This window comes from Ranitomeya imitator, chromosome 2, assembly GCF_032444005.1.
Source record: "Ranitomeya imitator isolate aRanImi1 chromosome 2, aRanImi1.pri, whole genome shotgun sequence".
NCBI lineage: Eukaryota > Metazoa > Chordata > Amphibia > Anura > Dendrobatidae > Ranitomeya > Ranitomeya imitator.
Window position 1 is genome coordinate 491847499 of NC_091283.1, and position 22593 is coordinate 491870091.

Genomic DNA, 22593 nt, shown 5'->3' on the forward strand with positions numbered 1-22593 from the left:
CTATGTGCCAGGAGCGGTCACGGACCGCCCCCGGCACATTAACCCCTGGCACACTGCGATGAAACATGATCGCACTGTTCCAGCGATATAGGGAAGCATCGTGCAGGGAGGGGGCTCCCTGCATGCTTCCCTGAGACCCTCGGAGCAACACGATGTGATCGCGTTGCTCCGAGGGTCTCTTACCTCCTCCTCCCAGCAGGCCTGGTTCCAAAATGGCCGCGGGGCTGCATCCGGGTCCTACAGGGAGGTGGCTTACCAGCGCCTGCTCAGAGCAAGCGCTGGTAAGCGTCCCTGCTGTGCCTGTGTGATCGCTGACACAGTGCACAGCAAAGTGTCAGATCAGCGATCTGTCAATAAAATGTGATGCGCCCCCTGGGGCAAAGTAAAAAAGTAAAAAAAATTTTTTTTACAAGTGTGAAAAAAAAAATCCTAAATAAATAAAATTAATAATAAAAAAATATTGTTCCAATAAATACATTCCTTTATCTAAATAAAAATAAAAACAATAAAAGTACACATATTTAGTATCACCGCGTCCGTAATGACCCATCCTATAAAACTGTCCCACTAGTTAACCCCTTGTGACAAAACACTCTGGGATCGCCTTTGCTGGGGTCAAAGGACACGTGGTTTGTGCATTGAATCTGAGGCGTACAGCAGGTTTCTGAGCAGGCTGACCTCAGGTCAGATTTATTAACGTGAAAGCAACACAAAAAACAAAACATAAAAATAAACCCTAGCCTGTCCGGCACTAACTAAACAAATACGTTGCTATCTCAACAACTGGGGGGGCTTCTCCCACCCAGCTAACATCATACAGATCTTGAGCAGAGCTCTTCACTCACGTTTGTCTCACACAGGCAGGCAATCTGTGTGCCCCAGGCAGACACTGGAAACACCCAGCTGGTCATCTTTTATTCCTGCAATCATTAACCCATTAGCACCCTGAAGATACTGAGTGGCCTAATTCACATAGGACAAACACCTGGGTGAGATATACCTGCCTCCATCTACCACACCAGCATGAGTCTTACATATCCCCCCCCTTGCTCAGACCACTCCGGTCGAGCAAGAACACTTTTGAAACAGTGCACTCGGGATAGGGCATCGGCGTTCCCCATCTGCACCCCAGGTCGGTGCTCCACCGTAAAAGAGTAAGCCTGCAGGGCAAGGAACCACCTGGTTACCCGACTATTACGGTCCTTGTGGAGGTGCATCCACTTGAGAGGGGCATGGTCTGTGACCAGCCTAAACTTCCTACCAGCCAGGTAATACTTGAGGGAGTCGAGAGCCCATTTAATGGCTAGGCACTCTTTTTCAACCACGGCATACCTCTGCTCATGTACATTCAGTTTCCGACTGAGATAGAGGACCGGGTGTTCGACTCCGTCCCTCACCTGGGAAAGTACAGCTCCGACACCAGTATCAGAGGCATCAGTTTGTACCACAAACTCGCTGCTGAAATCAGGAGTCACTAGTACGGGCTGAGAGCACAAAGCCCGTTTCAGGCTGTGGAAGGCCTCTTCAGCAGCTGAGGTCCATTTTACCATGACGGAACCCTTCCCCTTGGTAAGATCCGTCAAGGGAGTAGCCATGGCTGCAAAATTGGGTATGAACCGGCGATAATAGCCGGCAATCCCCAGGAAAGCCTGCACTTGTTTCTTGTTCACTGGTTGTGGCCAGCCCTGAATTGCCTGTATTTTGTCGATCTGGGGTTTAACCACTCCTCGGCCAATCACGTAGCCCAAGTATCGGGCTTCTTCAAGCCCGATGTGGCATTTCTTGGGGTTTGCCGTTAAACCTGCATCTCGCAGGTCATCAATCACGGCTTGTACCTTCTGGAGATGAGTTTCCCAGTCCATGCTGTAAATTACGATGTCATCCAGGTAGGCAGAAGCGTACTGTCTGTGAGGCCTCAAGACTCGATCCATCAATCTCTGGAACGTTGCGGGAGCTCCGTGAAGTCCAAACGGCATATAGACATACTGGAACAGACCTTCCGGTGTAGCAAATGCCGTCTTCTCTCTGGCCGCCTCGGCCAGAGGAATCTGCCAGTACCCCTTTGTTAAATCCAGGGTCGTAATGTATCGGGCTTTACCAAGCCGGTCGATCAACTCATCGACCCGGGGCATAGGGTACGCATCAAATTTAGAAACTGCATTCAGTTTCCTAAAGTCATTACAAAACCGGATGGAGCCATCCGGTTTAGGTATCAACACAATTGGACTGGACCAGGCGCTGTGTGACTCCTCAATGACTCCTAAGTCCAACATTGCCACCACTTCCCGGGAGACGGCTTCACGGCGGGCTTCCGGAATCCGGTAGGGCTTCACATGAACAGTGACGCCAGGCTCTGTGACAATCTCATGTTTCACCAACTTTGTCCGGCCAGGTTTTTCGGAGAAAAACTGTCGGTTCTGTAACAAAAATTGCTTAACCTCAGATTTTTGTCGTTCTGAGAGAGTCTCAGCAACCTGCACCTCTGGTACAGTAGGTGAACAAACCGGACGGGGCAGATCCGCCGTTAGGGCAGAGCGGTCTTTCCAGGATTTTATCAGATTCACATGATAAATCTGTTCCGGTTTTCTCTTACCCGGCTGGTACACTTTATAGTTCACTTCACCAACTCTTTCTCGGACCTCAAATGGGCCCTGCCATTTCGCCAGGAATTTACTATCCACCGTAGGGATTAGGACCAACACCCTATCGCCGGGTGCAAATGTACGGACCTTAGCGCCTCTATCATAACTTTGCCTCTGTGCTCCCTGGGCCTGTAACATATGGTCCCTAACAATGGGCATGACAGCGGCAATACGATCCTGCATTTGTGTTACATGGTCGATCACCGTTTTAAAGGGAGTGACTTGACCTTCCCAGGTTTCTTTTGCGACGTCCAGCAGTCCCCGGGGACGACGGGCGTACAACAGTTCGAAAGGCGAAAATCCTGTGGAAGACTGGGGAACTTCCCTAATGGCAAACAGCAAATAGGGTAACAAGTAATCCCAGTTCTTCCCATCTTTGTCTATCGCCTTCCGGAGCATCTGTTTTAAGGTTTTGTTGAAGCGCTCAACCAGGCCATCTGTTTGAGGGTGATAGACAGACGTACGCAACGGGTCTATTTGTAAGAGCCTGCAGAGCTCCTTCATTACCCTCGACATAAAGGGAGTCCCCTGGTCGGTGAGTATCTGTTTTGGAATTCCCACCCGACTAAACACTTGTACCAATTCCTTGGCGATCGTCTTGGTAGCTGTGTTACGCAAAGGGACGGCTTCCGGGTAACGAGTGGCATAGTCCACGATGACGAGGATATGTTGGTGCCCACGTGCGGATCGGGGAAGGGGCCCAACCAAATCCATCCCAATTCTCTCAAAAGGGACCCCGATGATAGGAAGGGGTACCAAAGGGCTACGGAACTGAGATTTAGGGGCCGCGATTTGGCACTCTGGACAGGACTCACAATAGTTACGCACATCACAATGTATTCCAGGCCACACAAAACAATGCAATATCCTTTCTGTGGTTTTCTGTACCCCCAGATGTCCCCCCATTATATGTCCGTGGGCCAAATCCAGTACCTTCCGCCGATAAGGTTTGGGTACCACTAACCGTTGCACTGTGTCTTCCCCTTTTTTTTCTACCTGGTAGAGCAAATCATTTTCAAGAACCATATACGGGTACGCTAGCCTAGTGTCAGGTTCTACGGGTACCCCATCTATCATTTTTACATTTTTCCTAGCCGGAGTCAGGGTAGGATCTTTCATTTGCTCGCTGTGGAAGTCATCCACCTGGACTCCCAAATCTGGCAGGCAGGGTGCCGGATGGCTGTCTGCCTCCGCCTCTCGCTGAGGTTCCTCAGTTTCCTCTGTTTCCCCTGCCATGACGGAGAAGGGGTACTGAAGGTTAGATTCATTAACCTCCCCAGCAACATCTTCCTGTGGGGTCTCCTCTAAGGACTCGGGACCTCCAGATGGCATGGGAGAAGATTCACGGGTACAGCTACCGTGAAGGAGTAACTGATTCTCCCACAACTGCCAGAAATAGGGAAAATCCCTGCCCAGGATTACATCATGTAACAATGCGGGAACGAGTCCCACTTTGTGCTGCACTGACCCATAGGGAGTAGAAATCCATATGACCGCTGTTAAGTACGAGCGGGTGTCACCATGCACACACGTCACAGAAAACTTGTCAGACGGACCAGACGGAAGTGCCACCAGACTAGCTTTCACCAGAGTCACCACACTTCCAGAGTCTAGTAATGCCACAACATTTTTCCCATCAACAGATAATTCACACAGGTGTTTCACTGTATCATTTTGACCCGCATTCACACTCACTAGCTGTGTAACCAAAGACATGCGTTTTCTAGAGTCTATAACGTCGCACTGCATGGGTTCAGCGGTAACAGGACAGTTCGCAGAAACATGACCCTTCTCATGGCAGCGGAAACACCTAACAGGTCCCCTACTGAGACCACCGTCCAATACTCTTGGTCTCGAAGTGCGAGCAGTCCCGGACTCCTCCCCCACAGTTTTAAGCGATTTTCCTTCACCCGTGGTCCCTGGAACAGTCTTACCGGTTCCACGAGGAGGAGGCACAGACCGGGGTTTGGCGGTGTCGTCGGGAAGACCTTCTGCCACGGAATAACGCTCGACCAACTCCACAAGTTGATCTGCTGTCGTGGGATTTCCTTGGCTTACCCACCTTTTCAGCGCTGGGGGTAGTACTCTCAGGTACTTGTCCAGGACAACCCGCTGGATTATTTCGCGTATTGTCAGTACCTCGGGTTGCAGCCATTTCTTTGTCAAGTAGATCAGGTCGAACATCTGAGACCGCGCTGGTTTATCTTGCTGGTATGTCCACTGATGTACCCTCTGTGCACGGACAGCCGTCGTCACACCCAGCCGGGCCAGGATCTCAGCTTTCAGCTTCTCAAAGTCCTGAGCGACCTCCGGGTCCAAATCATGGTAAGCTTTTTGGGCCTCGCCGGAGAGAAACGGGGCAATCAAATCGGCCCATCGTGCCTTCGGCCACTTCTCTCTCAATGCCGTCCGCTCAAAAGTTGTCAGATATGCCTCGACGTCATCTTCTGCAGTCAGCTTTTGCCAGTATCGACTCACATGGATCCTTCTGGACTCTGCTTCCGGGTCAGCGTCAGGCATGCTCACCAGGCGCTGCGCCACCTGTTGGAGAAGTTGGCGGTCTGCAACCGTCATGTCCAGTAACTCCTTCAGCTGTGCGGCCATCAAGCGATTAGCTTCGTGCTGTGCGGCAGTGGCCTGCTGCTGTACGGCAGTGGACTGTACTAAGGCTTTCACCACGTCTTCCATGCTGTCGCCTGTGCCACGGTATGCCCGCATTCTCCACCACAATGTGACAAAACACTCTGGGATCGCCTTTGCTGGGGTCAAAGGACACGTGGTTTGTGCATTGAATCTGAGGCGTACAGCAGGTTTCTGAGCAGGCTGACCTCAGGTCAGATTTATTAACGTGAAAGCAACACAAAAAACAAAACATAAAAATAAACCCTAGCCTGTCCGGCACTAACTAAACAAATACGTTGCTATCTCAACAACTGGGGGGGCTTCTCCCACCCAGCTAACATCATACAGATCTTGAGCAGAGCTCTTCACTCACGTTTGTCTCACACAGGCAGGCAATCTGTGTGCCCCAGGCAGACACTGGAAACACCCAGCTGGTCATCTTTTATTCCTGCAATCATTAACCCATTGGCACCCTGAAGATACTGAGTGGCCTAATTCACATAGGACAAACACCTGGGTGAGATATACCTGCCTCCATCTACCACACCAGCATGAGTCTTACACCCTTCAGTGAACACCGTAAAAAAAAAAAAAACAAGGCAAAAAACACTTTATTATCATACTGCCGAACAAAAAGTGGAATAACACGCGATATAAATAAACACGGTACCGCTGAAAACGGCATCTTGTCCTGCAAAAAACGAGCCGCCATACAGCATCATTAGCGAAAAAATAAAAAAGTTATAGTCCTCAGAATAAAGCGATGCAAAAATAATTATTTTTTCTATAAAATAGTTTTTATCGTATAAAAGCGCCAAAACATAAAAAAAATGATATAAATGAGGTATCACTGTAATCGTACTGACCCGAAAAATAAAACAGCTTTATCCATTTTACCAAATGCGGAACGGTATAAACGCCCACCCAAAAGAAATTCATGAATAGCTGGTTTTTGGTCATTCCTCCTCACAAAAATCGGAATAAAAAGCGATCAAAAAATGTCACATGCCCGAAAATGTTACCAATAAAAACGTCAACTCATCTTGCAAAAAACAAGACCTCACATGACTCTGTGGACCAAAATATGGAAAAATTATAGCTCTCAAAATGTGGTAACGCAAAAAATATTTTTTGCAATAAAAAGCGTCTTTTAGTGTGCGATGGCTGCCAGTCATAAAAAAACGCTATAAAAGTGAATCAAACCCCCCTTCATCACCCCCTTAGATAGGGAAAAATTAAAAAATTTAAAAAATGTATTTATTTCCATTTTCCCATTAGGGTTAGGGCTAGGGTTAGGGTTGGGGCTAAAGTTAGGGTTAGGGTTGGGGCTAAAGTTAGGGTTAGGATTACATTTAAGGTTGGGAATAGGGTTGGGATTAGGGTTAGGGGTGTAGGGTTAGGGGTGTGGTTAGGGTTACCATTGAGATTAGGGTTAGGGGTGTGTTTGGATTAGGGTTTCAGTTATAGTTGGGGGGGTTTCCACTGTTTAGGCACATCAGGGGCTCTCCAAACGCGACATGGCGTCCGATCTCAATTACAGCCAATTCTGCTTGAAAAAGTAAAACAGTGCTCCTTCCCTTCCAAACTCTCCCATGCGCCCAAACAGGAGTTTACCCCAACATATTGGGTATCAGCGTACTCAGGAAAAATTGGACAACAATTTTTGGGGTTCAATTTCAACTGTTACCCTTGGAAAAATACAAAACTGGGGGCTAAAAAATAATTTTTGTGGAAAAAAAAGATGTTTTATTTTCACGGCTCTGCGTTATAAACTGTAGTGAAACACTTGGGGGTTCAAAGTTCTCACAACACATCTAGATAAGTTCCTTGGGGGGTCTAGTTTCCAATATGGGGTCACTTGTGGGGGGTTTCTACTGTTTAGTTACATCAGGGGCTCTGCAAATGCAACGTGACGCCTGCAGACCAATTTATCTACAGTAAGTCTGTATTCCAAATGGTGCTCCTTCCCTTCCGAGCTCTGCCATGCGCCCAAACGGTGGTTCCCCCCCACATATTGGGTATCAGCGTACTCAGGACAAATTGGACAACAACTTTTGGGGTCCAATTTCTCCTGTTACCCTTGGGAAAATACAAAACTGGGGGCTAAAAAATAATTTTTATGGGAAAATGTTTTATTTTTATTTTCACAGCTCTGCGTTATAAACTGTAGTGAAACACTTGGGGGTTTAAAGCTCTTACAATACATCTAGATAAGTTCCTTGGGGGGTCTAGTTTCCAATATGGGGTCACTTGTGGGGGTTTCTACTGTTTAGGTACATTAGGGGCTTTGCAAACACAACGTGACGCCTGCAGACCAATCCATCTAAGTCTGCATTCCAAATGGCGCTCCTTCCCTTCTGAGCTCTCCCATGTGCCCAAATGGTGGTTCTTCCCACATATGGGGTATCAGCATACTCTGGACAAATTGGACAAAAACCTTTTGGGTCCAATTTCTCCTGTTACCCTTGGAAAAATACAAAACTGGGGGCAAAAAAATAATTTTTGTGGGAAATTTTTTTTTTCACGGCTCTGCATTATAAACTGTAGTAAAACACTTGGGGGTTCAAAGCTCTCATGCTAGATGAGTTCCTTAGGGGGCCTACTTTCCAAAATGGTGTCACTTGTGGGGGGTTTCAATGTTTAGGCACATCAGTGGCTCTCCAAACGCAACATGGCGTCCCATCTCAATTCCAGTCAATATTGCATTGAAAAGTCAAATGGCGCTCCTTCTCTTCCGAGCTCTGTCATGCGCCCAAACAGTGATTTACCCCCACATATGGGGTATCAACATACTCAGGACACATTGTACAACAACATTTGTGGTCCAATTTCTTCTCTTACCCTTGGGAAAATAAAAAATTGGGGGCGAAAAGATCATTTTTGTGAAAAAATATGATTTTGTTATTTTTACGGCTCTGCATTATAAACTTCTGTGAAGCACTTGGTGGGTCAAAGTGCTCACCACACATCTAGATGAGTTCCTTAAGGGGGTCTGCTTTCCAAATTGATGTCACTTGTGGGGGGTTTCAATGTTTAGGCACTTCAGTGGCTCTCCAAACGCAACATGGCGTTCCATCTCAATTCCAGTCAATTTTGCATTGAAAAGTCAAACGGCGCTCCTTCACTTCTGAGCTCTCCCTTGTGCCCAAACAGTGGTTTACCCCCACATATGGGGTATCATCGTACTCAGGACAAATTGTACAACAACTTTTGAGGTCCATTTTCTCCTGTTACCCTTGGGAAAATAAAACAAATTGGAGAGGAAGTAAATTTTTTGTGAAAAAAAGTTAAATGTTCATTTTTATTTAAACATTCCAAAAATTCCTGTGAAACACGTGAAGGGCTAAAAAACTTCTTGAATGTGGTTTTGAGCACCTTGAGGGGTGCAGTTTTTAGAATGGTGTCACACTTGGTTATTTTCTATCATATAGACCCCTAAAAATGACTTCAAATGAGATGTGGTCCCTAAAAAAAAATGGTGTTGTAAAAATGAGAAATTGCTGGTCAACTTTTAACCCTTATAACTCCCTAACAATAAAAAATGTTGGTTCCAAAATTGTGCTGATGTAAAGTAGACATGTGGGAAATGTTACTTATTAAGTATTTTGTGTGACATATCTCTGTGATTTAATTGCATAAAAAGTCAAAGTTGGAAAATTGTGAAATTTTCAACATTTTCACCAAATTTCCATTTTTTTCACAAATAAATACAGGTAATATCAAAGAAATTCTACCACTATCAGGAAGTACAATATGTCACGAGAAAACAATGTCAGAATCACCGGGATCCGTTGAAGCGTTCCTGAGTTATAACCTCATAAAGGGACAGTGGTTAGAATTGTAAAAATTGGCCCGGTCATTAACGTGCAAACCACCCTTGGGGATAAAGGAGTTAACTACATTTTGTTTGGTTGTTTATTCTTTGGTATTACTGGAGAGCCCTTAAACTTCTTCTTAAAGAATCATTACATGCTGTGTTCCTTTCATGTGTGATTATACAGCCAGAACCAGGTCAGGTAGGAAGGAAAGGGCACCACATATCAATGACTTTTTACAGACTGAGGGAAGTGAATTTAAAAAAATATATATATATAAAAATGTTGCTACATAAAAGAAATAAACCCCACTAAAATAAGGATCTGGTATTCTTAGATGAACAATAGATATTTTCAGACAAAGAATAAAAGTTTATTTGCTTAGTTGGTGTATGGGAAAGTTTTGCAACTTTCTAATAGATCTTAAAAACAGTGAGAAATTAAAATGACACTTTGACGATTTCTGAATAGCATTAGAAATTTGAGATAAGAGTGTGGGGTCAGTTTGGTACAATCTCTGGGATCCCATCAATTGTTTAGTGACAGTAGTGCCATATTCCTGCTGCTCCGCTTCGCTGCAGCGCTGCTTGTACTGTCAATGAAAAACTTGACTATATAAAGTTAACTTCTTCAAAGGTGAATTTTGACTTCATATGATATTGACAGTTGTATTGCGTTTATGTTTCTTCTTCTCCAGTCTCTATTGCAAACTCATGACTCAGTGGCGTCCAAAAATTATGAGACCCCTCCTCCTAGTCCTCTCATGGATCCCACTCTGAGCAACCAGCCAGTTCCACCTGATGCAGTGCGTATGGTTGGAGTAAGAAAGAATGCAGGAGAACATTTGGTAAATTGGAAAGCAAAGCTGCCAGGGTATTTTCCATTATTATTAACATGACTTGAGCTTTTCTCCTTGCATTTGTCACTTTTATTATTGTCTCCTGTCACCAGGGAGTGACTTTCCGGGTGGAAGGTGGTGAATTGGTGATTGCCAGGATCTTGCATGGTGGTGTTATTGACCAACAAGGTCTTTTACATGTGGGAGATGTGATCAGAGAGGTGAATGGTCGTGAAGTTGGGAGTGACCCCCAGGCCCTGCAAGAAATGCTCCGGGAAGCCAGTGGCAGTGTGGTGTTAAAAATACTTCCAAGCTACCAAGAGCAACACCCTCTACGGCAGGTACCATACCGGAATGACTAGTTCTAATACTAAATAAAAGAGATTTTGAGAAATTAAGGCCCAGAGATTTATCAAGACCGGTGTTCTGCACCTCGGCCTTAATGAAGGGTTGTGCTGGAGTCAGACGCAACTGATTCATTGAGCAAAACTAATAATGAAGTAGTCATCTAAAATCTAATTTAAAATAAGATTTCTGGCATAAGGGGCGCCACAGCTCGTTATGAATTAGACCCGCTGTGGCATCATGCCCCCGTTCTACCTCAGCTCTGCCTATTGTGGTGGAGCTGGGTGAAACTGGCATGAAAAAGACAAAACATTTTTTTTCCCTAAAGCAGTTCCTCATTTTTTCTTGTGATGTCAAAATCTGACCAATGTGGGGGAGAGAAGGATCGGTCAGTTTTCAAACATCTCATCCTTATGTTTCTGAAGGAAGTTATCTCAATGATCCCCAAACACTCCAGGTGTTGAGAACCTACAGTTGCAGCTGTCAGGACATACTGAGAGTAGTAACTTTGCAACAGCTGATAGAGCCACAGTTTAGAAATCAATGGTATAGCCTAAGGAAATCCCTTTTCAATGAGCTGCATAAGATTGCAAAAAAGGAACTTAATATTTTTTATAATGCAAACAGCGCCGCCAAAGCTGTGACTGATATTACAACTCAGCTCCATCAAAAATAGATAGATGTTATCTCAATATAGATAAGTAGTAAAGAAAAACATTGTCTTGATTTTTTTAGGTATTTGTAAAATGTCACTTCAGCTATGACCCCTCCAATGACAGTCTGATTCCATGTAAAGAGGCAGGTCTGGCTTTCCAAGCAGGAGACCTGCTGCAGATTGTCAATCAGGAAGACCCCAACTGGTGGCAGGTAAGACGTGTGGGACATTTTTCTCCATATCATGTCATTCTTATTCTAATTTCATTGTCTCTCTCAATATGTAATCTACTGTACATTATCACAATATACCACGGACAATAAAAAATGTATGTTGTACACTTGGCCAAAATGGTCACTGTCCGTGTCTATTGAACATTTGCTCAAACAATTGTGCCCTGGCATCCTGTATTTGCCTGGTTTAGTTACCAGTCCTGTTCTTCAAACCCAAAATTGGGTCCCCTTTGCTGATCTCAGGGATTGTTGTTGCAGGGCTAAAAGTGCTGCCACTTGTCCTGTTTTTATTTGGTAATTTATAGTCATGGTATGGATCCAATCAATCTCTTCAATATTTGCAATTGTCAAAAAAATAATTTTAGTTATTTCCATAATTATTTTTTTTTTCTCCTGTGTTCGTCCCTATTCTTCAGGCATGCCTGGTAAAGGGAGGAACTGCTGGTCTCATTCCTAGCCAGTTACTGGAGGAGAAGAGAAAAGCTTTTGTTAAAAGAGATGGTGAGCTAGGCCCAAATTCCAGTGAGTAGCCTATAGTTTGTCGCAAGTGTGTTGCCGTACTTCCAGTGTCGTAGGTATTGAATGAGTCCCTGGAATTCCTCATATTTGCTTTATATAACAATATGTTCTTAGGTGCCCTTTGTGGAAGTATGGGAGGGAAGAAAAAGAAGAGGATCATGTATGTTACCACCAAGAATGCAGGTAAAAATATGTTTTAAAATATTCCAAGTGATCTAAAATATTCAAGCAGGCAAGTGTCTAAAATGACCATAAGAAAATACTGAAATAATGAATTTGGTAAGGAGTCTTTTTTTTTCTTTGCATATAATTATTAGCTAGGCCTCGCCCTTCATATTATGTTATTTTCACAATAAGCAATAAGTTGTAATCTACAGTACAATGCAGTAGAAGGTGTACAGTTCTCATTACACAATTTACCTCGAGATTAATAGGCTTTCTGAGTAATGCATGGACACACCGGTTCCTCCAGAGAGAGGGAGATGCACATTGGAACTTCTTTCACTACAAATAGGGGGTGAGGAAGGCTGGGTAGTATCCAGAAAGAATAAACCGAAGATACCAGTGAAGATGTTGCATCTCATCATCTCCATGTGGTTTATAGCTGCAGTCAGGACCATTGTACATTGTAACCTGATACAATTTTCTTCTACAGAGTTTGACCGCCATGAACTTCTCATATACGAAGAGGTTGCAAAGATGCCCCCCTTCAGAAGAAAGACCCTCATTCTGATTGGTGCACAGGGAGTGGGAAGAAGAAGTCTAAAGAACAAACTACTAACCTCAGATTCATTACGATACGGCACCACCACACCTTGTGAGTTTATTACCATCTAAACAGGAGTCTGTCACCCCTAAAATACATTTTAAACAAGTTATACCATGATATAGGTGACTTAGCAGCTTTAAAAATCATACTGTACCTGTTATTGGTGGCTGAGAAAATTACTTTTAATTCATACACAATTGATAGGGCCTGGGTGCACCCTTGGCAAACAGTTTGGTACACCATCAGGCTCCTTCATTTTGCTTCCCCTGCTAATGATTGACAGCACTCTGTTCCCAGAGCAAGCGCTGCCTAAAGTCAGACTGTAGTGTATGTGCGTGAACACTGACAGTCTCTGCTTGGCCTAGCACGCATTCAGTGACCAGACGTGTTCTCCACTCTGGCTACTCTCTGCTGACGTCACTCACTTCCATGTGCATTAGTTTATTGAGTAGAGTCAGCAGAGAGAAGCCATGGAGGAGAATGCGCACTGCCACCGAGTGTGCACACAGCTGGGAACAGACAAGGTCAGTGCACAAGCTCATACAGTCAGGATGAGTTTAGGCAGCACTCATTCTGAATATATATGTAACAGACAATAATTAGGCAATGGTACTTGACCCAACAACTAATTATTCAATTAACACAATAAAAGAGGTGCCTTCCGCACAATATCAGGGGATAGCACAAACAGTGAAAATTAGCAAGTTATGTTAGAAGAAGAATACAGTAATTCAGATGAAGAGGATATTGACACAATCCTCTTTACCCACTATCATTCTATTACCACTAAATAACATTAGTGATGTCTTGGTCCTATACCTAAAGGGCGTCACTGTCACTACTGGGCCCGTCACTGTCATTACTCTCTAGATAACGCACAATGTCGCACAGGCCCTAATAGGAGGGGACAATGCTACACGATAGGCCACATGTCCCAGGTTGATGAGTTACTTGGTACACTCATCACACTGGCCACCTTCGTTCTCTGAAGCATGTCTCCAGTCCCCACTTTATACCATACATCTACACTAAAAGCGATGGCTCAGACGAAAGTTCCTCCATTGCAGCCTAGGCTCCTCTCTCTCGGCACTGACTCTGCTCAGCTCCCCTGGCTCTGGTCTTTCTTGGGTCTTCACTTGGGTGTGGTTTTTCTCAGGTCTTCACTCTGGTCTTTTCACTCTCAGGTCTTCACTCGAGTCTAGTCTCTCGATTCCCTTACTAAGGACTGGCCTCTCATAATGATGGCTTTAAGCCAGATTGTCATACTGCACGTTTGTCTTGCTACAGGTTCAGGTGCCAACTCCTCCTCTTCACTGCCATCCTGGGCTTTTTATTATTACTAACTGCGCCACAGCTGTCCTCTGTCCTGGTGTCTTCTCCAATCTCTTCCCAGAGGGAACATGCACTTCACTCTTGGGCTCACTTTTGGGTTCTTACTAATGCAATTCTTTCTGCTTTTACTTTTTCTATCGTCTTTGTCCGGCAGATGGTGGTGTTCACTTGCAGACACTCTGTGTGTCTATTCACTTGTCTATCTCCTTACACGTGCTCCAATATTTTCACAAAAAAAAACAAATTGCTCCTTCTGTTGCCTCATGTCTTGGCTTATGCTATCAATTCCCCCTTTTCGTTTTCGAAAGCACTGGTAATATTATTTAGGAGATGAAATAGAAAGTCGGTATCTTAGGGAATTTATTGGTATTATTTCTCCTTCCTGGAAATATAGTGTAGCTTGACTCTATAGTTGATATATCATTACCTCCAATTTGCCCACACAAAAGTATTGAAAACATCTGAATCAAGAACCAAAAAGTTAAATCCCCAAAATTTACAGACATTTAAAACAATCTTTCATATCTATTCTTGCAGACACTTCTAGAAAGAGGAAAGAAGGAGAGTGGGACGGTCAGTCATATTCATTTGTTTCTCGTGCTGAAATGGAGCAGGACATAAAGGCTGGACGGTATTTGGAGCATGGAGAATACGAAGGCAACCTGTATGGCACAAAGATAAGCTCCATACAGGAAGTAGTGGCATCAGGAAAAATGTGTGTACTGGATGTAAATCCACAGGTGAGGAATCTATCTATCCATTAACTGGTCGATAGATCGATTGATTAATCCATTGATCAGTCTGATGTTTGAATTTCTTTTACAGGCAGTGAAAGTCCTCAGAACTGCTGAGTTTGTACCATATGTTGTTTTTATTGGGGCTCCAGATTTTGAAACCCTTAAATCCAATAATATGGGTGCAGTGGAGGCTGGTTTGACAGCTAAGCAACTATCAGTAAGTATTTTCAATAAGTGTTCTGTACATCAAATCACAAACATGAAATAGAATATTTCTATGGATAATACTTATATGCATTGTCTATGATTGAAAGGAGAAGTACCAGAATATATAGAGTAAAGCCCCTTTAATGTATTTATAGTTTACTGAAAACATTTTAACAGCATATTGTGTCTAAAAGATGATATTTGATTGGTTGCTGGGAGGTCTATTGTCCTATGAATGCTCTGTGCTAATGAAACACAGGAGATAGATGTGTTATATGGACGGAGGCACGGAAGTAAAATAATGAATATATACAGTACAGCCAAAAGTTTGGACACACCTTCTCATTTATAGATTTTTCTGTATTTTTATGACTATGAAAATTGTAAATTCACACTGAAGGCATCAAAACTATGAATTAACACATGTGGAAATATATACTTAACAAAAAAGTGTGAAACAAATGAAAATATGTCTTATATTCTAGGTTCATCAAAGTAGCCACCTTTTGCTTTGATGACTGCTTTGCACACTCTTGTCATTCTCTTGATGAGCTTCAAGAGGTAGTCACTGGGAATGGTCTTCCAACAATCTTGAAGGAGTTCCTAGAGATGCTTAGCACTTGTTGGCCTTTTGCTTTCACTCTGCGGTCCAGCTCACCCCAAGCCATCTCGATTGGGTTCAGGTCTGGCGTAGCACCCCATCACTCTCCTTCTTGGTCAAATAGCCCTTACACAGCCTGGAGGTGTGTTTGGGGTCATTGTCCTGTTGAAAAATCAATGATGGTCCAACTAAACGCAAACCGGATGGAATAGCATGCCGCTGCAAGATGCTGTGGTAGCCATGCTGGTTCAGTATGCCTTCAATTTTGAATAAATCCCCAAGAGTGTAACCAGCAAAGCACCCCCATACTATCACACGTCCTCCTCCTCCATGCTTCACGGTGGGAACTAGGCATGTAGAGTCCATCCGTTCACCTTTTCTGCGTTGCACAAAGACATGGTGGTTGGAACAAAAGATCTCAAATTTGGACTCAGCAGACCAAAGCACAGATTTCCACTGGTCTAATGTCCATTACTTGTGTTCTTTAGCCCAAACAAGTCTCTTCTGATTGTTGCCTGTCCTTAGCAGTGGTTTCCTAGCAGCTATTTTACCATGAAGGCCTGCTGCACAAAGTCTCCTCTTAACAGTTGTTGTAGAGATGTGTCTGCTGCTAGAACTCTGTGTGGCATTGATTTGGTCTCTAATCTGAGCTGCTGTTAACCTGCGATTTCTGAGGCTGGTGACTCGGATAAACTTATCCCCAGAAGCAGAGGTGACTCTTGGTCTTCCTTTCCTGGGGCGGTCCTCATATAAGCCAGTTTCTTTGTAGAGCTTGATGATTTTTGAAACTACACCTGGGAACACTTTCAAAGTTTTCCCAACTTTTTGGACTGACTGACCTTCATTTCTTAAAGTAATGATGGCCACTCTTTTCTTTACTTAGCTGCTTTTTTCTTGCCGTAATACAAATTCTAACAGTCTATTCAGTAGGACTATCAGCTGTGTATCCACCAGACTTCTGCACAACACAACTGATGGTCCCAACACCATTTATAAGGCAAGAAATCCCACTTATTAAACCTGACAGGGCACACCTGTGAAGTGAAATCCATTTCCGGTGACTACCTCTTGAAGCTCATCAAGAGAATGCCAAGAGTGTGCAAAGCAGTCATCAAAGCAAAAGTTGGCTACTTTGAAGAGCCTAGAATATAAGACATATTTTCCGTTGTTTCACACTTTTTTTGTTAAGGATATAATTCCACATGTGTTAATTCATAGTTTTGATGCCTTCAGTGTGAATTTACTATTTTCATAGTCAAGAAAATACAGAAAAATCTTTAAATGAGAAGGTGTGTCCAAACTTTTGGTCTGTACTGTGTATATATATATATATATATATATATATATATATATAAATTCTGCAAAGTGAGAATGCTTTAAAATATATAGAAGTGTAGTTAGTTTATTTTTATAGATTTATAAAATTAAAAGTGAATAAACAAAAGAGAAATATAAGTCCCATCAGTATTTGATGTGACTGTCCTTTGCCTTCAAAACAGCATCAACTAGATACACTTGCATTAAGTTTCTGAAGGTAGGTTGTTCCAAATGTAGAGTGGATCGGGGCAGTAGCCGTGGGCGAGGCACTTGTATTTTCCTCAGACGCCTTGGTGTGCTACAGGAAATACAGGGTTCTGGCTGGGTGTTAATGTTGGTGCTGTGGAGGACCGAAGCCCATGCAAACCGCCTGTTGCCGATTGTGTTGGCTGGCCCGGACCATACATAGGTTTCAAAGTTAAATAAAAGAGACTCACTTTCTAAAACGCTAATACTCTCCTTAACCTAATGTCACTATCTAACTGGTCACTATCTATGCAACCTATCTTATGTCTCAAGTCCTAAACTGTGTCTTACCCTATGCTATCCTACGTTATCACATACTACACATTATACATTACAATACATTACAACACATTCACCATATACAGTGGGGCAAAAAAGTATTTAGTCAGTCAGCAATAGTGCAAGTTCCACCACTTAAAAAGATGAGAGGCGTCTGTAATTTACATCATAGGTAGACCTCAACTATGGGAGACAAACTGAGAAAAAAAAATCCAGAAAATCACATTGTCTGTTTTTTTAACATTTTATTTGCATATTATGGTGGAAAATAAGTATTTGGTCAGAAACAAAATTTCATCTCAATACTTTGTAATATATCCTTTGTTGGCAATGACAGAGGTCAAACGTTTTCTGTAAGTCTTCACAAGGTTGCCACACACTGTTGTTGGTATGTTGGCCCATTCCTCCATGCAGATCTCCTCTAGAGCAGTGATGTTTTTGGCTTTTCGCTTGGCAACACGGACTTTCAACTCCCTCCAAAGGTTTTCTATAGGGTTGAGATCTGGAGACTGGCTAGGCCACTCCAGGAACTTGAAATGCTTCTTATGAAGCCACTCCTTCGTTGCCCTGGCGGTGTGCTTTGGATCATTGTCATGTTGAAAGACCCAGCCACGTTTCATCTTCAATGCCCTTGCTGATGGAAGGAGGTTTGCACTCAAAATCTCACGTTACATGGCCCCATTCATTCTTTCATGTACCCGGATCAGTCGTCCTGGCCGCTTTGCATAGAAACAGCCCCAAAGCATGATGTTTCCACCACCATGCTTTACAGAAGGTATGGTGTTTGATGGATGCAACTCAGTATTCTTTTTCCTCCAAACATGACAAGTTGTGTTTCTACCAAACAGTTCCAGTTTGGTTTCATCAGACCATAGGACATTCTCCCAAAACTCCTCTGGATCATCCAAATGCTCTCTAGCAAACTTCAGACGGGCCTGGACATGTACTGGCTTAAGCAGTGGGACACGTCTGGCACTGCAGGATCTGAGTCCATGGTGGCGTAGTGTGTTACTTATGGTAGGCCTTGTTACATTGGTCCCAGCTCTCTGCAGTTCCTTCACTAGGTCCCCCCGCGTGGTTCTGGGATTTTTGCTCACCGTTCTTGTGATCATTCTGACCCCACGGGGTGGGATTTTGCGTGGAGCCCCAGATCGAGGGAGATTATCAGTGGTCTTGTATGTCTTCCATTTTCTAATTATTGCTCCCACTGTTGATTTCTTCACTCCAAGCTGGTTGGCTATTGCAGATTCAGTCTTCCCAGCCTGGTGCAGGGCTACAATTTTGTTTCTGGTGTCCTTTGACAGCTCTTTGGTCTTCACCATAGTGGAGTTTGGAGTCAGACTGTTTGAGGGTGTGCACAGGTGTCTTTTTATACTGATAACAAGTTTAAACAGGTGCCATTACTACAGGTAATGAGTGGAGGAAAGAGGAGACTCATAAAGAAGAAGTTACAGGTCTGTGAGAGCCAGAAATCTTGATTGTTTGTTTCTGACCAAATACTTATTTTCCACCATAATATGCAAATAAAATGATAAAAAAAACAGACAATGTGATTTTCTGGATTTTTTTTTCTCAGTTTGTCTCCCATAGTTGAGGTCTAACTATGATGTAAATTACAGACGCCTCTCATCTTTTTAAGTGGTGGAACTTGCACTATTGCTGACTGACTAAATACTTTTTTGCCCCACTGTATACAAAGATGCAAGGCATAATATACATTACGTGATTGGTGCCTTCAGGGGTAGGAATGTGACAGTCCAGTTAATACCCTATAACATTCCTTTCCTCTTTACCGATGGTCATCCTCAACCATCCGGAATTTAGATGACACAAATGCAACACATACAGTAACACATAGAAATAACGTTCTCCTCTTCCAGGGGCATATAGTGTCCTTTACCGGTCAGGACTGACCCCAATTCTACTAGGTTGGGACTTCGAAACATAGAGTTCAAGTTCTTTTGGCTCATAGGCCAATATAACAACTGACCAACAGTTCATGAGCATCATCCAACTACCTTCAGTCCTGGCAATAGTTCTGACATGTCAACATTTTCCCTGCTCTGCCATGGCCCACAAGCTATCCATGAGGTTCCATCCCGGTTGGGACTTTGGTTCATCCATTCCCCCTCCATCCTAAACCTTGTGGCAAAGACACAGTTCATAAGAGGCACAGTGCCTTACGATTCCTCTCATTGTCTACTGGAATCCTTGGTTTTAGTTTATAAGTCCCTCCAGTGGCTGCAGAGTCTCTGTAATCCAGCAGGGGGATGTGCAACAAGCAAAACAAAACAGGGAAGTAGCAATTTAATTTTCTTGGCTGTCCATTGCCATCAACATGAGGGAGCCCTGAATCCTGTGAATCTCCTGACACATTCAAGGTTTGGGACAACGCATACTCATGCAACCGGCAAAACTAGGCCCGCTCATTTTCCAACTTATATTCTTCTTTATTTAGGTGGTCATGTTCAGACCCAGGTTTCCTTGGTCTATATTCTCCTTATATAAACAGTCAAGTGCGCTTCCTGGGCTATGTACACCAAGGTCGGATTAGCAGCTATCACCAACCGTTCCAAGACCCTGCCATCGGAGGAGGCCCCACAAGAGTTTGGGTCTGTCTCTATGCTGGGGTTTCTGACCCTGAACCTTTGGTGTCGCCACCTACTGGCGAGGCTAGTTAGTCTTCAACTCTTCCTTTCCCTTGGTCTGCACGCAAGAGACTGCACCCGCAAACCTGCCCCGTGGTCCATCTTCCTTTTGGAACTAAACATATTCGCCTTCCTGCAAACTGTACCCCCGCCGGAGGGGTCTGATATTGACATAAACTTTAACCAGTGGTTTCTATTCCATTATAAATCCATAGCCATATGCACAGTTATAGTGCTTCACAATTCCTCGGGACATGTGCTGTTTCAACTTTGTCACTTCGGGGCTGTCTAGTTGGTCCCAGGCCCACTGTTCCTTCTTGGTTTGGACCATGGCCACAATCCACTTTGCCCGAGTGGTGAGGGGAATACTCCCTGGATTGGAGTCTATTACTGGGCTATGTGGAGAACACTCTGGTTTGGGTATGGGACTCGCCAGCATCTGGGCCCCCAGACTTTTTGCCCATCCACCGGCCACAAACCAGGCCACTATGCATGGTTCTGACTCTGGGTCAGGCTGGCTCTTCTTCAGTAGACTACCCGGTCTCACTACTTCATCATCCATTTCCATAAGCTGACGCAGCTATCCCCAGCCACCTCTCTTCTCTTCTCAGCCGGCTCACACCATGCCAACATAAGTTACCACTCTGCCATATCTGCTACTTGCTGATTCATTGCCAACATATATCCCATGAATGACGTTGTCTCTTCCACCTCCTGAGGCCTGACATGGCCCTGCCTTTCCCCTGGTGGAGTCTGCCCTGACTCACCATCCCGTTTTTCAAATATCCCTGCTCATTTCATTGGCCACACCTTATTGAGTGGATTTTCTCCTTCCACTTCACTCTCCAATGATGGCCAGTCGCTGTTGTCCATACATGGCACCACTCCGTTCCACTCTGTGCAATGAATAGGACACTTATGCACTGAGATGCTCTGTCACTCCCAATGGGGCTTTTCCCAATGCAACAGTGGCACATGTGACATAGCTTTAGTGAAGATTGCCTCTATACAGTAGTTGAGTGGTGAGGTAGCAAGTACTTGAACATGTGCATATAGCGGTGCTCAGTGTAGTGGATGTGGGAGGTGGGTCATAAATTCTTCAAAAATACAAGCCCTAAATAAGTTAGATTCATATATGGAAATAATTGAGGCAGTGCTGCAATGTTCAGGAACAGAAAGTGCAAAATGTCTGTTTGGATCATTGGTGGCTCAGAAACCTGACTAGAATCCTACAAAATCCCTGACTTTGTGCAACTAAACCCAGAAGAATTGATGCTGTTTTGAAGGCCAATGGTGGTGACACCAAATATTGATTTTAGATTTATTTTTTTTATTTTATTCTAATTGCTAAAAGCAAACTGTTAAAACTTCAATTTTTGAAAGCATTCTTACTTTGCAACATTTTTTAAACCTTTCCAAATATAACAAAACACATTTTCATATAACCAACTTCTCCCTCCAGGATGGTGAACTTTTGCGCATCATAGAAGAGAGTGAACGTCTTCATCAGGCCTATGGCCATTATTTTGATCTCAGTCTGGTCAACTCTGATCTGGATGCAACATTTCAAGAACTTCAAGTGGCTCTGGAGAAACTGCGTACAGAACCCCAATGGGTTCCTGTCAGTTGGGTCTACTAGATCCCTAACTGCCTACACATTCCTACCCTAGACATTCCTGGAGCCTGTCAATATGGATGGTTGCTCTGATTACCTCCTGGGTTTTACCCCCAAAACTTGATTTTCCTTAACTCCTTCTATGTTCCTACACCTATGTTCAGTTGTGTCAAAGTGCTCTTTCATTCCTTCCCCTTCCCTCATTTTCAAAAGGACTAAATGGACCAAAAAGGAAACTATTTGCACACTGTGCACTGCGTCCTTCCTTACTCTTCCTCTTGATGTGAAATATTCCAGTATGAGTGGCACAAGATGGCAAGCTATGTGTAACAAAAAGGTTTTCATGTTTCAAAGCTGATCATCTTCCACCAATCATCTCGTGATGTCTAAAGCCATGAAGAAAGGTGCGGTTAGACACATTTGTATGTAGCTGTAACTGATCAGTAAGTAGAATTGTATTCTACTAGTATTAGCATTCGGTGAATTGTTTGATGTGCTTTGTAGAACTTTACAATCTGAACATTATTTTTCTATAGATATATAATGTCTTGTGAGACAGAAGACGGACTTCTAGGAGATATTTTACTGCCTATCTATTAAAAGCCTTTGTTATAGTGATGATTCTGTGAGAATTCAAAAAACATTTCGTACAAAAAAATAAATGACTCATTGTCGAGAGTTTTTGCGCAAGCTTACATCACGTTCATGGAAATATAAAAAACTTGTCTTTGTTGCCCACGGCAATCAGTTAGACCTCAGCTTTCATTTCTTCACCAGGTCTGGTTCAATGAAGGTTTATACTGGACAATTTTTCTGCTAGACAGTTTTAATAAATCTCCCCCATGATATTTAGTTAAAGTCCTCTTATGACAATGAGAAGCTAGAGCCAAGGAAAGAAGTCCATTAGCTAGACACACCACATGAGCGTCCTCAAGCCTACATTGGAGATAGCTAATTTGGAGATAGCTATGTAGACATGACCAATATTTATCTAAACTCAGGTCCTTTTCTCAGGACAGAAAATGAGGATGCCTGACTTTTTATTAGCATATATGAGGACCATCACCAGAAATAATTAGACCGTATACAGACAAATGAGCATGGTCACCTTTTCTGTTCCCCATCCTTCATATTGTGCCCAATCATGTACATTTGGTATTTTTGGGGGGTTTA

At 43.6% G+C, this 22593-nt stretch overlaps 1 protein-coding gene across 4 annotated transcripts in view; it reads left to right on the forward strand.

The window, feature by feature from the left end:
* MPP2 (MAGUK p55 scaffold protein 2) overlaps positions 1–22098 on the forward strand; it is a 53575-nt gene extending 31477 nt beyond the window's left edge. For 2 of the 4 annotated variants that reach the window (XM_069751450.1, XM_069751451.1), the window contains 9 exons: positions 9777–9926; positions 10031–10258; positions 10998–11129; positions 11567–11651; positions 11784–11852; positions 12325–12486; positions 14308–14510; positions 14596–14724; positions 21268–22098. In XM_069751450.1, the coding sequence (XP_069607551.1) occupies positions 9777–9926; positions 10031–10258; positions 10998–11129; positions 11567–11651; positions 11784–11852; positions 12325–12486; positions 14308–14510; positions 14596–14724; positions 21268–21444 (1335 nt within the window). In that variant the 3' untranslated portion in view covers positions 21445–22098. Of the gene's footprint in view, positions 1–9776; positions 9927–10030; positions 10259–10997; positions 11130–11566; positions 11673–11783; positions 11853–12324; positions 12487–14307; positions 14511–14595; positions 14725–21267 lie in introns of all 4 variants that reach the window. The other 2 variants (XM_069751448.1, XM_069751449.1) reach the window with 1 other exon arrangement.
* Positions 22099–22593: the final 495 nt, after the last annotated feature.